This window comes from Eulemur rufifrons, chromosome 9, assembly GCF_041146395.1.
Source record: "Eulemur rufifrons isolate Redbay chromosome 9, OSU_ERuf_1, whole genome shotgun sequence".
Taxonomy (NCBI): Eukaryota; Metazoa; Chordata; class Mammalia; order Primates; family Lemuridae; genus Eulemur; species Eulemur rufifrons.
The window spans coordinates 42,445,032-42,457,991 of NC_090991.1; the positions used below are offsets into that span (position 1 = coordinate 42,445,032).

At 55.6% G+C, this 12,960-nt stretch overlaps 1 protein-coding gene and 1 non-coding gene across 3 annotated transcripts in view; both read left to right on the forward strand.

Moving 5' to 3' along the window:
* The window catches only part of MRC2 (mannose receptor C-type 2), a 51,527-nt gene that overhangs the window by 36,889 nt on the left and 1,678 nt on the right, over window positions 1-12,960 (forward strand). For both annotated transcript variants that reach the window (XM_069482750.1, XM_069482751.1), the window contains exons 11-28: window positions 414-562; window positions 1,217-1,434; window positions 2,109-2,251; window positions 3,395-3,497; window positions 3,789-3,927; window positions 4,038-4,073; window positions 4,385-4,545; window positions 4,647-4,714; window positions 5,392-5,492; window positions 5,813-5,955; window positions 9,868-9,982; window positions 10,098-10,261; window positions 10,428-10,536; window positions 11,154-11,392; window positions 11,534-11,702; window positions 11,796-11,945; window positions 12,225-12,344; window positions 12,549-12,728. In XM_069482750.1, the coding sequence (XP_069338851.1) occupies window positions 414-562; window positions 1,217-1,434; window positions 2,109-2,251; window positions 3,395-3,497; window positions 3,789-3,927; window positions 4,038-4,073; window positions 4,385-4,545; window positions 4,647-4,714; window positions 5,392-5,492; window positions 5,813-5,955; window positions 9,868-9,982; window positions 10,098-10,261; window positions 10,428-10,536; window positions 11,154-11,392; window positions 11,534-11,702; window positions 11,796-11,945; window positions 12,225-12,344; window positions 12,549-12,728 (2,507 nt within the window). The remainder of the gene's footprint in view (window positions 1-413; window positions 563-1,216; window positions 1,435-2,108; window positions 2,252-3,394; window positions 3,498-3,788; window positions 3,928-4,037; window positions 4,074-4,384; window positions 4,546-4,646; window positions 4,715-5,391; window positions 5,493-5,812; window positions 5,956-9,867; window positions 9,983-10,097; window positions 10,262-10,427; window positions 10,537-11,153; window positions 11,393-11,533; window positions 11,703-11,795; window positions 11,946-12,224; window positions 12,345-12,548; window positions 12,729-12,960) is intronic.
* Window positions 7,254-7,360, forward strand: LOC138392694 (U6 spliceosomal RNA). Its single transcript, XR_011234980.1, has one exon. It is a non-coding gene; the product is annotated as a U6 spliceosomal RNA (small nuclear RNA).

The following is a 12,960-nucleotide window of genomic DNA, read 5'->3' on the forward strand; positions in this document are numbered from 1 at the left end:
ATGTGGCCCCTCCACCAGACGGCGCAGCATCCTGCCATCATGCCCAGAGGGACTTGGAGTCCTTTGAGTCTCGGTGGCCTCCATGGCCTTTTAAAAATCTTGTCACAAGAATGACTGTCACTTGTTACATGACCCTAGTGTGGGACAGGGCCTGGGCAGGGGCCGGGGCAGGCATAGGTGTGGGCTGGATGCCCGAGAAAGACAGGACTTGGCTGCATCTGATTTTTCTCTACTTTCTTTTCAGCAAGGGGTGTGGAGAGCTGGGTGGCTCCGTGAGGCAGCTGCAGGGCCCCCAGGGGTCCCCACCTCCCTTAGCAAGGGCAGCACCCAAGCTCCCGGGGCAGGGCGTCTGGCCTGGGGCCCAGGCAGTGGTGGGGGTGAGCTCCCTGGCTTGACCAGCCTGTCTCCTGAAGGTTCGAGCAGGCCTTCATCAACAGCCTCATCTACACCTGGGAGGGTGAGCACTTCTGGACGGCCCTGCAGGACCTCAACAGCACCGGCTCCTTCCGCTGGCTCAGTGGGGACGAAGTCATGTACACCCACTGGAACCGGGACCAGCCCGGTGAGCCCCTCCCCAGAGCACTTGGTCAGCCCCTTCTCTGACTTGCCTTGGTGAGGCAGGGAGGCCGAGGTGGCCTTGCCCTGCCAGGACTGAGGGGCCTTCCCAGTAAACGGGACATTTGTACAGTGTGGGGTAGTGGCTCGGAGCACAAGCTCTAGAGCCAAACTGCCTGGCTCAGATCCTGACTCTGCTGTCTACTAGCTGTGCATCCTCTGAGCCTCAGTTTCCTCATCTGTCAAATGGGAATAATGGTGCCTCCTCATAGCGTTGATGTGAGGCTTGAATATATGTAAAGCATTAATATATGTGAAATGTTTAGAATAGTGAGCACAATACAAGTGCTTGCTATTGCTGTATTCACCCTTTCACATTCATTATCTTTTTAACCCTTTAATAACCTGATATGGTAGATAATGGGTCAGGTTCAGAGAGGTTAAGCAACTTACCTAAAACCTCACAGTGAGTGAACCCAGAGCTAGGACTCTGCCCCCACTCCCTCCTCACACCTGGGCCCTGACCCCAGGGAGCGTGTCCCTGCAGAGATGGCCAAGCTGGTTCCGAGTGCGAGGGCCATGGTGGTACCCTGCAGGGACATGAGGGAGGACCAGACTGTGAATCCTCCTCAGTGTGTGGGTCTCCCTTCTCCCTCTTCAGGGTACAGCCGCGGGGGCTGCGTGGCTCTGGCCACGGGCAGCGCCATGGGGCTGTGGGAGGTGAAGAACTGCACCTCGTTCCGGGCTCGCTACATCTGCCGGCAGAGCCTGGGCACCCCAGTGACGCCGGAGCTGCCTGGGCCAGACCCCACACCCAGCCTCACTGGATCCTGTCCTCAGGGCTGGGCCTCGGACCCCAAACTCCGGCACTGCTATAAGGTAGGGCAGCCTGTTGGCACGGCGGAGGGCAGGGGTGGGCAAGAGCAAAGAGGCGGCTCACCTGGGGGGTGCCGGTGGGACCAGCTGCCACCCAGAGACACACCAGACTGCACACAGACATCATTCCTGGTGAAACTCATCAGTGGAATCTGAGTCCTGGCGTGTAGCAGGGACTCAATTTGAGGAATTGAAAGAACCATAGATCATTGATTTTAGAAGTTCCCAAATGTTGGGGCCAGCCTGGTTGTTCTTCAAAATCGCTTGCGGAACTTGCTAAAAATAAAATTTTCTCAGCTGCCACAATGGAGATTTGGATTCATTAGGCCTAGGTCGGGCCTGGTAATCTGTATTTTTGAGCCCTGCCAAGATTGGGAGCCGCTTTATTACATGCAGAAGCTAAAGTCCAGGGAGGGGAAGGGACTTGCCCATAGCCAGCGGTGGCTCTGCTGGGATTAGAGCCCAGATCTCTCTGCTAGTCAGGGAATGGGGCACAGGAGCACGCTCCCGGAGCTGACTGTGCCAGCTGCCCTCCCCTGGGGCTCATTCTTGGATGAACAGGATTCCCCTTAGCTGCCCTGAGCCCCCCTCCTGTGCTGTCACGGGGAGGGCGGCAGGTGCCCCCCGGGGGGTGAGCCAGTGGGGACAGCTTAGACAGCTGGCCTCTGCTCCTACAGGTGTTCAGCTCAGACCGGCTACAGGACAAGAAGAGCTGGATCCAGGCCCAGGGGGCCTGCCGGGAGTTGGGGGCCCAGCTGCTGAGCCTGGCCAGCTATGAGGAGGAGCACTTTGTGGCCAACATGCTCAACAAGATCTTTGGGTACTGAGGCAGGTCGGGGGGCTGCCTGCACGTGTGTGGGAGCAGGTGTGGCTGGCAGACTCTTGGTTTTGCTGGGCGGGGGGTGGGCAGAGTGCAGGTGACCCCCGTGAGGACTGTCTGAGGGCTTGGAAGGACTGTGTGCCAGGACCATCCTGTACCCCCTCAAGTACCATGGTCCCCTGGAGTGTTGGGAGAACGCGCTGGTGTGATCTGCTCACTCATGAGAGACGCTGTGTTGCTCGCCAGCATCATGGAACCAGCAGTGGCCCCTCAGACTCACAGACTGTTACATAAGGAACCTCCACTCCTTCTCCATTGCAAACTCTTCCATAAGCTGATCCGAGTTGAGCATTTGGCCCCCACCTTACACCATTCCACAGTAACCCCCACTCTTCAATAAACAGTTTTTCCTGAGAGCTAGGAAGAGAAGGGCTGCAGCTGTGAGCGTCTGCCCATGCGTATCCCTCCAGGATGCCATCTCTGTGTCCAGTGACACATAGCACCTACAATCCCTTAGCACTGGGGGAAAGCCAGGTGGATCCAGGCTTCCTGAGAGCTTAATTCTAGGGGTTTCTCCTCCCAGCAAACATCAAGTTACGCTATTTGACTAGAAATTATAATAGCGCATGTTCATCACTTCTCACCATGTACCAGGTACTGTGCCAAACACGGAATCCCCACTCAGTCCTCTCAGCCCTCTACAGGAAATGTTACCATTGACCCTGTGTGTTGACAGAGAGGTTAGGTTATTGGCCCAAGGTCACAGAGCTGGTCCACGGGTGAACCAGGACCTAAATCCAGGTTTATTTAAGGTCTCTGCTGTATCCCCATGAACTTCCTAAACTCCCTAAAGTGCAGCATGCAGAACCTCACTGGGCCGGCGTCCTCCACGCAAAGGGAGGCCAAGTGAAGGAAGTCAAGGGTCCAGGGCAGGGCCCCTCGAACTGGACACCTGGTCTAGCTCTCCCCATTCTCTCTGGGGAGAGAACTTTATAAAAGGACCCCAGTGGTGTATTGGTGGGTCGCTGTGAAGCCCGGATGAAGAGGCCCCAGGCCTCAGCTGCAAGGGGCAGGGGGCATGTCTGGGCCCCTGCCCCTCTCACTTCCCCTCTCTTCTGTCCCCTCCCCTGGGTTGTGCTGAAGTGAATCAGAGCCTGAGATCCACGAGCAGCACTGGTTCTGGATGGGTTTGAATCGTCGGGATCCTGGAGGGGGTCAGAGTTGGCGCTGGAGCGACGGCCTAGGGGTGAGGGGGCCTGGACGGGAATGGGGGCGGGAGTGTGGAGTGGGGGGAGGGGCTCGGTGGGCGGGGCCGGGTCGTGGGCGGGGTTGGGTGGGGCCTGGGTGGGTGAGGTTGGCAGAGGCGGGGCCTCCGGTCGGAGCTGGCAGGTAAAGGAAAGCAGGTCGGAGAGGGGGACGCCCAGCCCAGATTGGTGGTTCCTAGCTCAGGCCAGGCCTCTCCTCCGCGTGTCGCGGGCGTGGGGCTAGCCTGAGCCTTGTGCCTCACATTTCTCTTTCCTCTGCCTGCCTTCTCCAGTTCTCCTACCACAATTTCGACCGGAGCCGGCATGACGACGATGATATTCGGGGCTGCGCAGTGCTGGACCTGGCCTCCCTGCAGTGGGTGGCCATGCAGTGTGAAACGCAGCTGGACTGGATCTGCAAGATCCCTAGAGGTTGGATGGGGTGGCGCCAGGGGACTCAGGGTGAAGCGAAGGGCCGGGGGACTGGGGATGGGGCCGGTCTCCTTTCCCCCCAGCGTCTTCTGTCCTCGTTGTACCCCTAGGAGCGGATGTGCAGGAGCCTGATGACAGCCCTCAAGGTGAGGCCACCAGCCCACCCCTCTACCCGGCGCGGCCTGGACGGGGGAGGGGGCGTCACCTCTGGGGCTGGGCCCCACAGGTCCTGAAGGAAGCGGAAGGGGCGCAGGGTTCCAGCCAAGAGAAAGGGGACAGAGTTGGTTCAGATCCGGGCACCCGCAGCCCTGTTTGCCTCCGTCTCAAAGGAGGTGCAAGCCCGGGGCCTGGCGCAGCGCCCGCGTGTCTTGCGCTCTGCCTCTGCCTCGGCCTGGGCCTGGCGTGCAGCCCGGGCCTGGCCTGACCGCCGCTCCCGCGCCCCGGGCTGCTCCTGCAGGCGGGCGGGAGTGGCTGCGCTTCCAGGAGGCCGAGTACAAGTTCTTCGAGCACCACTCCACGTGGGTGCAGGCCCAGCGCATCTGCACATGGTTCCAGGCCGAGCTGACCTCCGTGCACAGCCAGGCCGAGCTGGACTTCTTGGGGCACAACCTGCAGAAGGTGGGCTCTCGAGGGAGCAGGGGGCTGCAGGCTGGGAGAGGGCAGGCCCTATATGGGGACAGGGAGGCTGCCAACCCACACCTGCCTGCCGGCTCCTCCAGTTCTCCCGGGGCCAGGAGCAGCACTGGTGGATCGGCCTGCACACCTCCGAGAATGACGGGCGCTTCAGGTAGGAACCCAGGGCGGGTGCAGGGATGTGGTGGGGGGGCTGGGGGCCGTGAGCTGACCATGCACAAGAATCCAGCTTTGCCCCTTGCTGGCTGTGTGGCCTTGAGCAGTGACTTAACCTTTCTGGGCCTTGGCTTTCTCATCTGAAAATGGGAGTAACAGGCCTGCCTGGTAGGATTGATGTGAAGATCAGAAATAACATATGTGAAGTCTTTAGCACAGCATCCAGCACATATTAGTCACTGAGTAGTAGTCATTCATATCAGTGAATGACCCCTCTCAGGACATGGGCAGAACATATGATGGTTCAGAGAGGCCTGTTTGTAGTCAGCGCCTACTTACCACGCATCGGGAGGCCTTAGGCAGGAAGGACCAGGAGCACATGGGAATCAGAATCTGAGCATGTCTTTGCTCTTGGGCCTCCTGCCCTGCGGTTCGCAGGCTGCTTTTCTAGTTAGAGAAATGAGTGCCTGGGGACAGCTGGGGCCTTATCTGGAGGCACCAGGTCCTTGGGTCCCTGGCTGCGCTGAGCTCAGTAACCCCACTCCTCAGCCTGTAGCCACTAAGCCCTTGAACTTGGCCCTTCCCTGCCCCCTTTCCTGCAGCCTTCACTGCTGCCTACAAGGCAGGCCCAGCCCTGGGCCAGTACTGGGATCCCCCTGCTCTGTGCCATTGCAGGTGGACAGATGGTTCTGTTATAAACTTCATCTCCTGGGCACCAGGCAGACCTCGGCCTGTTGGCAAGGACAGGAAGTGCGTGTACATGACGACCAGCCGAGGTGAGGGCAAGGTGGGGGCAGAGGGTGCAGTCAGCCGTGGAGAGGGTCGATGTTGGGAACAGTAAGGTGAGCCTGGGCAGGGGTCATCAGTCTCCCCTTATTCTTTTCGTTCCCATAACCCAAGAAAGGCTAGACCCAGAGAGGGGTGGGCCTGTCTCCATGGCCCCGAAGCCACAGAGGGCTTAAGTTCAGAGCTGGACACAGGCCCTGAGCCTCAGCCCAGCCTCTTCTTAGGGCACGAGCTGCCCTAAGTGTGCTGCCAGCCGTGCCCTGCCTTGCCCTGCCCTGGGGGTGACCGCCCTCCCCTGTGATTTCCACAGAGGACTGGGGGGACCAGAGGTGCCTGACAGACTTGCCCTACATCTGCAAGCGCAGCAACAGCACCCGAGAGACGCAGCCCCCAGAGCTGCCACCTACAGCCCTAGGGGGCTGCCCCTCTGGCTGGAACCAGTTCCTCAACAAGGTAGGAGGCGGGAGGGGGCACCCAAAGGAGTCAGAGGAGAGGATGTGAACATGGGAAGGCTGAGCCTCAGGAGTCCTGGCCGTCTGGCAACAGCAAAGTCACAGCCTCTTGCCTGTGCCCACCAACCTTTCTTTTACTTGGCCTCAATGCCAGGGCCAGACTCCTAGGAAAGTGACTTAAAGTAGTAGCACCTTCTGACTCACCAGGAGAGAGGCTGTCCAAATACTTTGGTGAGTTTTCTAGCTCAGTGGTTGCCAAACATTTTGATAATGAATTCCTATCAGTAGAACAAAATAGTGAGCGTACCTACACATTATGTGTGTACATTTTATTTACGTATATGTATGTGTAAATATATATATATTTACTTCCATATTAATATGACTAATGTTATATACAGAAAAATATGCACAAGAACAAAACAATATAAAACATGAGCTAAACATTTAAAAATAATACTTTTGGCTGCTAACGCTTGTAATCCTAATATTTTGGGAGGCCAAAGTGGGAGGACTGCTTGAGGCCAGGAGTTCGAGACCAGCCTGGGCAACATAGTGAAACTCCATCTCTACAAAAAAATTAAAAAATTAGCTGGCATGGTGGCACACACCTGTAGTTCCAGCTACTTGGGAGGCTGAGGCAGGAGGATCACTTGAGCCCAGGAATTTGAGGTTTCAGTGAGCTATGATGATGCCACTGCACTCCAGCCTGGATGACAGAGCAAGACCCAGTCTCAAAAACAAACAAACAAAAAAGGCCGAGCACGGTGGCTCACGCCTGTAATCCCAGCACTCTGGGAGGCCGAGGCGGGTGGATCGCTTGAGGTCAGGAGTTCGAGACCAGCCTGAGCAAGAGCGAGACCCCGTCTCTACTAAAAATAGAAAGAAATTATCTGGCCAACTAAAAATATATATAGAAAACTTAGCCGGGCATGGTGGCGCATGCCTGTAGTCCCAGCTACTCGGGAGGCTGAGGCAGGAGGATCACTTGAGCCCAGGAGTCTGAGGTTGCTGTGAGCTAAGCTGACGCCACGGCACTCTAGCCCGGGAAACAGAGTGAGACTCTGTTTCAACAACAACAACAAAAAAAAAGATGCCTCACAAAGAGAAACATAGATTGAAGTAAAAAAAGTTCATCCATTATTAGCTGGGCTTTCTAAATCATTCTCTCCATTTATCAGTCCTTCTACCAATGAAAGAAAGGTTATTGTTTAAAAAGTGACTAGTAAATTTCTGTCTTTCCATCTGCCTCATGTACGAATCAGAAGACCGGATCAAGAGGGTTAAAAAAAGTCTTTGGTGCTCGCTTCGGCAGCACATATACTAAAATTGGAATGGCACAGAGAAGATTAGCATGGTCCCTGTGCAGGGATGACACGTAAATGTGTGAAGTGGTCCATATTTTTAGCAGAATTGGGTGACTATAGTTAGCAACAATGTACTGTATATTTCACAGGAGCTAGAAGAGAGGACTTAAATCGTATCCAACACGTAGAAATGATAAATATTCAAGGTGATGGATACCCCAAGTATGCTGACTTGATCATTATAAATTCTATGCATGTAACAAATACATGTACTTCATACATATGTAAAATAGTATGTATCTATAAAAAATAAAGTAGAATTTCAAACTCTCAGATTTTCTAATGGAAAAAAAAGTCTTTGGAAGATTTTTTTAAAAACAACATTTAGAAAATTCTCTTCCCAAGTGTTTTGGGTACGCAGATAGGAATGTTCAGGGCAATAAAATTAACCAGAGTGGTTGTGTTTCTGAGTATGTTTTCAAAATGCTTCCTCCATAGTGTGAGTTTCATTCCCAGAGTGGTTACTTTTACATCCATGGGCTGATTTATTAGATAGGATTAGACCTTCATTGCTTTTACCTAGTGACTGATAAAGAATTCATACCAGGAAGAGAAGGTCATCATTTCCTTGTTGTATGCTGGCATCATTTGTATTAACTTCAAGCCTTGGCTTCTTTGCAGGACATTTTAAAACCACTTAGCCCTATTGTGAGGATTAGATTAGTTTACACTAGATAGTATAATCCATAAATCCTTGTCATGCAGAGGAATGCAGCCAATAGTAGGTGTCATGGACCTCCTACCCGCCTCAGTATATTCAAAGGAATATCACACCTCTTCTACCTTAAAGAAAATTAAGGCATATGTATTATTAAACTTTGGAAGACAAACTTAGCCAGACACGGTGGCATGTGCCTATAATCCCAGCTACTTGGGAGGCTAAGGCAGAAGGATCACTTGAGCCCGGGAGTTAGAGACTGCAGTGTGCTATGATTGCACCACTGTACTTCAGCCTGGGCAACAGAGCAAGACCCCATCTCAAAAAAACAAAAGAAAAAAAAAAAACCTACAAAAAAACCTCACCCACAGTCTCCAAAAATCACCACTATAAATATTTGTTCCTTTCCTTCCCGCCTTTTCCAGGTAATTGAGATCAAACTAAATAATATAATTTTATCTCCAGCTTTTCTTTGTCACTATCATATTTTGGGTATTCTCTCATGTCATTAAATTTTTCCAAAAGCTTATCTTCATGGCTCCCTCCACCTGATCGTTAAACAGAATATATTTTCTATATGTTATTCGTCCCTTTCTTAATGCGTCAGTATCATTGTCATCATACCAGTTACTCTCCTGCCCTGAGGAAAGCCCTTGAAGTATGCTGGGCTGTTTGCTCCATCACTACCTGGCCCCAAACGCCTTGCTTTACTGGTTCTGTGCCCTCCTCTGCGTTCCTGTAGCATTTGGATGTAGGTAAAATGGTTACAGGTCTGCTTTCCCACTAGCTTTAAGCTCCTGGAGGGCAGGGCCACTGACACTGGCCATACTCCGAGGTGCACTAAACTAAATCCTCTCTCCCTTTAGCTGCTACTTCTTGCTGGTACTGGCATGACCTTGCTGCTGCTTCTAATGTTATGATTGATTCTACTACCTATTAAGGGGGTCCTCATAATGGCTCTGAACAGATGAATACATCTGTCAAATAAAATCCAAGAACTTTGTGACAAACCTCCCAAAATCTCGTGTTATTTCCAGATTTACACTTTTCTACCCCAGATCTGCCATCTGCATCAGTAAAGCTGGTGCTGGAACTAATCATTAATAGTGAGAGCTCTCACTGGTAAGTGCCTACTCTGTGTCAGGCACTGTTATCTTTAATCCTTCACGTGACCCCAAAAGACAGGCTTTTTATTCCTACTTCACAGAAGAGTAAGTTGAAGTCAGAAAGGTTAAGTCAGAGCTGGAATGTGACCCCCGCTCCCCTTGCCTGACCCCTAGCCCCCCGTCTTTACGACACCAAAGCCTCCTAACACCCTCTATTCCTCCTTGCACTGCCTCTGGGCAGAAAGTTACTGTAAATCATTAATGTTCTAAGAAAGAGATGCTCACACGGGGTTCTTTTAACCTTATGGAGGTAATGAAGGTAGGAAAAGAAAAATGTAAAATTACGGAGTTAGAAGCTGCTGCCTAACAGACTACTCAACAACAAAGATAAAAGTATCCTAGAGATGATGTAAGTTCAAAGGGCAAGCTAACAGATTTCAAACAGGACTCACAAAGGTGTTTAGCAGAAAGCAAGACAGATCTTGTCCCCATCTTCCCAGTGCTCGGCCCATGGACTGTTGTCATAGGCAGTAGGGCCATTGGTGGCCCAAAGAAATCCTCCTGTTTGTGTAGGCAAGTGTCTGTGACTCCGCTGTGCCAGATGGGGAGGGTGCAGGAGGCTTGCCCAGGGAGACCCAGATGTCTTGGTTCTCAGCCATTGTACTCCTTCAGCCCCCAAAGACCCCCCCAGCACCTGCTGCTGAGGGGTTCACAGCAGGGTTTCTGGATGCATGGGTCAGGGACGTGGAGCTGGACATCACACCTCTCCCTCTGCCCCACAGTGTTTCCAAATCCAAGGCCAGGACCCCCAGGACCGGGTGAAGTGGTCAGAGGCACAGTTCTCCTGTGAACAGCAAGAGGCCCAGCTGGTCACCATTGCAAACCCCTTAGAGCAAGGTAGGGCCAGCCCATGGGGAGGCCCAAGTATCCTCTGACACAGTCTCCCCAAATGGCTCAAGCAGAGCCAGCAGGGGCTAACCTGTCACTCACAACTCTCTGCTGGGGTCTGTAGCCTTCATCACAGCCAGCCTGCCCAATGTGACCTTTGACCTTTGGATTGGCCTCCATGCTGCACAGAGGGACTTCCAGTGGGTGGAGCAGGAGCCACTGCTATACACCAACTGGGCACCTGGGGAGCCCTCTGGCCCTAGCCCGGCTCCCAGCGGCAACAAGCCGGTGAGGATACTCTCCCCACTCCCCTCTCCACCTGCCTTGCCCACGGGGCTGCCTTCGCCCTGGGATCTCCCCTCTTCCGGTCTTTTTGCTCACATTGCAGCCTTTTGGGGGCAGCAGCACAGGGGGGCAGCTGCCAGGGCTCCCCTGAGCAGCTCCCTCCCCCCAGACGAGCTGTGCGGTGGTCCTGCACAGCCCCTCAGCCCACTTCACTGGCCGCTGGGACGATCGGAGCTGCACAGAAGAAACACATGGCTTCATCTGCCAGAAGGGCACAGGTACGTGTCACCGGTGAGCCTGGAATTCCCAGCTGGGCCCTGGCGTGAGCTGGATGCTGTGGGGCATGCCAGGAGGGATGAAACATGGTCCCTGGCCTCAGGGGGCCCTTGGTCACCCCTAGAGTTGTGTATCTGCTTGGGAAGCAGATGGGCAGAGAGGCAAGGTGCCCATAAGACAGAAAGGCATTGAGCACCTGGGGTCGCAGGAGGAAGGTTTGGGGCTATGGAGGGCTGATGGGGAGAGCTAGACAACTGGGCTGTGTGAACTGTTGGCATATGTGGTGTCAGGACCCTGAGGTTCATCGCTTCTCTGCCTCTTGGCTAAGATCAAGTGTAGGACCCTGAGGTTCCACGGCCGGCCACCTGCGGCTCCATGCATGAGTTCCCTCTGCCCTGGGTTCCCCCGTGGGAGTAGGTCAAGGCCCTAGCCTCCTCTGCCTGTTAGCAAACGTGGGTTATTAATAGTAACAGTGGCCAACAATGAGTGTTGGTCTCTGCCAGCGCTGCGCCTGGTGGAGCCTGGTCTTTAACCGATGTCCAGCGTTCCCCTGGCCTCATGCCTGGGAATGGGGAGATGGAGGCAGAGCCCAGCCTGAGCCCTGCCCCCTTCCCTGCAGACCTTTCCCTGAGCCCATCCCCAGCAGCGGCGCCCCCCGCCCCAGGCGCCGAGCTCTCCTACCTCAACGGCACCTTCCGGCTGCTGCAGAAGCCGCTGCGCTGGCACGACGCCCTCCTGCTGTGCGAGAGCCTCAACGCCAGCCTGGCCCGCGTGCCCGGGCCCTACACCCAGGCCTTCCTCACGCAGGCCGCCCGCGGGCTGCGCACGCCGCTCTGGATCGGGCTGGCCAGCGAGGAGGTGGGCTCCCTCTCTCTCGCCCTGTCCCCTTGTCCACACCCCACCCACTGCCCGGACCCCTCCCGGGCCCTCCCCACCCACTGCCCTCTCTGCCCCTCGCTGACCATCCCCCGTCCTCCCACCCACGGCCCTGGCGCGCAGGGCTCCCGGCGGTACTCCTGGGTCTCCGAGGAGCCGCTGAGCTACGTGAGCTGGCAGGACGGGGAGCCCCAGCAGCCGGGGGGCTGTGCCTACGTGGATGTGGATGGGACCTGGCGCACCACCAGCTGCGACACCAAGCTGCAGGGGGCCGTGTGTGGGGTTCACAGTGGTGAGTGCCTACCTGTTGCGGCCCAGGCGTGGCAAGGGGTAAATGGTCCCAGGGAGGACGCTGGGCCACTTCCTCAGTCTCGCACCCCCACAGGGCCCCCACCTTCCCGAAAAATAAGCTACCACGGCAGCTGTCCCCAGGGCCTGGCGGACTCAGCCTGGATTCCCTTCCGGGAGCATTGCTACTCCTTCCACATGGAGCTGCTGCTGGGCCACAAGGAGGCGCTGCAGCGCTGCCAGAGAGGTGGGTGAGGGCCTCGGGAGCCCACAGGGGGCACCGCAGTGGCGGCTGCCTCTCGTGAACACTCAGAGACCTATGAACGCAGTCCTTAAGCTGCAGTCTACCCATAGCCAGCACTTACATAAGTCCCCCCACCATATCCTAGTACGCAGAGACCTTATATGACTTATGTATATACCCCTGCCACACACGCACAAACTCCAACCCATCCTCTACGCAGGCCACCAGGGAGGAGGGCTGGGGTGGCTCTGGGGGGCTGACATGGGCCTCCCTTGTGTCCAGCGGGCGGGGAGGTCCTGTCCATTCTGGATGAGATGGAGAACGTGTTTGTCTGGGAGCACCTGCAGAGCTCTGAGGGCCAGAGTCGGGGCGCCTGGCTGGGCATGAACTTCAACCCCAAAGGTGAGTACCCTGGGTGGGGAGGGTCAGGCCTCAGGCTGCAGGGGGACGCCCTCCACTCTGTGCCTGAGCCCTGCCCTGGGGGCTCGGTGAGGGAGAGGGCTGGGCGGAGGGGGCTGGTGCTAGAACAGCCCTGCTCTCTGCCACCTGATCCTGTCCCTCCTGCCTCCCCTCCCCGACACCCCCTCAGTGCCTTCTCTCCTGCAGGAGGCACCCTGGTCTGGCACGACAACACAGCTGTGAACTACTCCAACTGGGGGCCCCCCGGCCTGGGCCCCAGCATGCTGAGCCACAACAGCTGCTACTGGATCCAGAGCAGCAGCGGGCTGTGGCGCCCTGGCGCCTGCACCAACATCACCATGGGCGTCGTCTGCAAGTTGCCTCGCGGTGAGTCTCCTCTGCCCTGGGCAGCTGGTCCTGAGGCCGGGCCAGGGGCTGCCTCTCAATCTGCGGGGTTCGAGGTGGATGGGAAGGCACGAACGGACCAGACCAGGACAGCTGGGACCCCCTGGGATAAGTTAGGACTGGCCCAAACTAGACAGCAATGGCCGGAGGTCAGCAGACCCCCATCACTCTGTAGTGGTTAAGGGTTCAAGTCCTGGCCACATAACTGACCAAC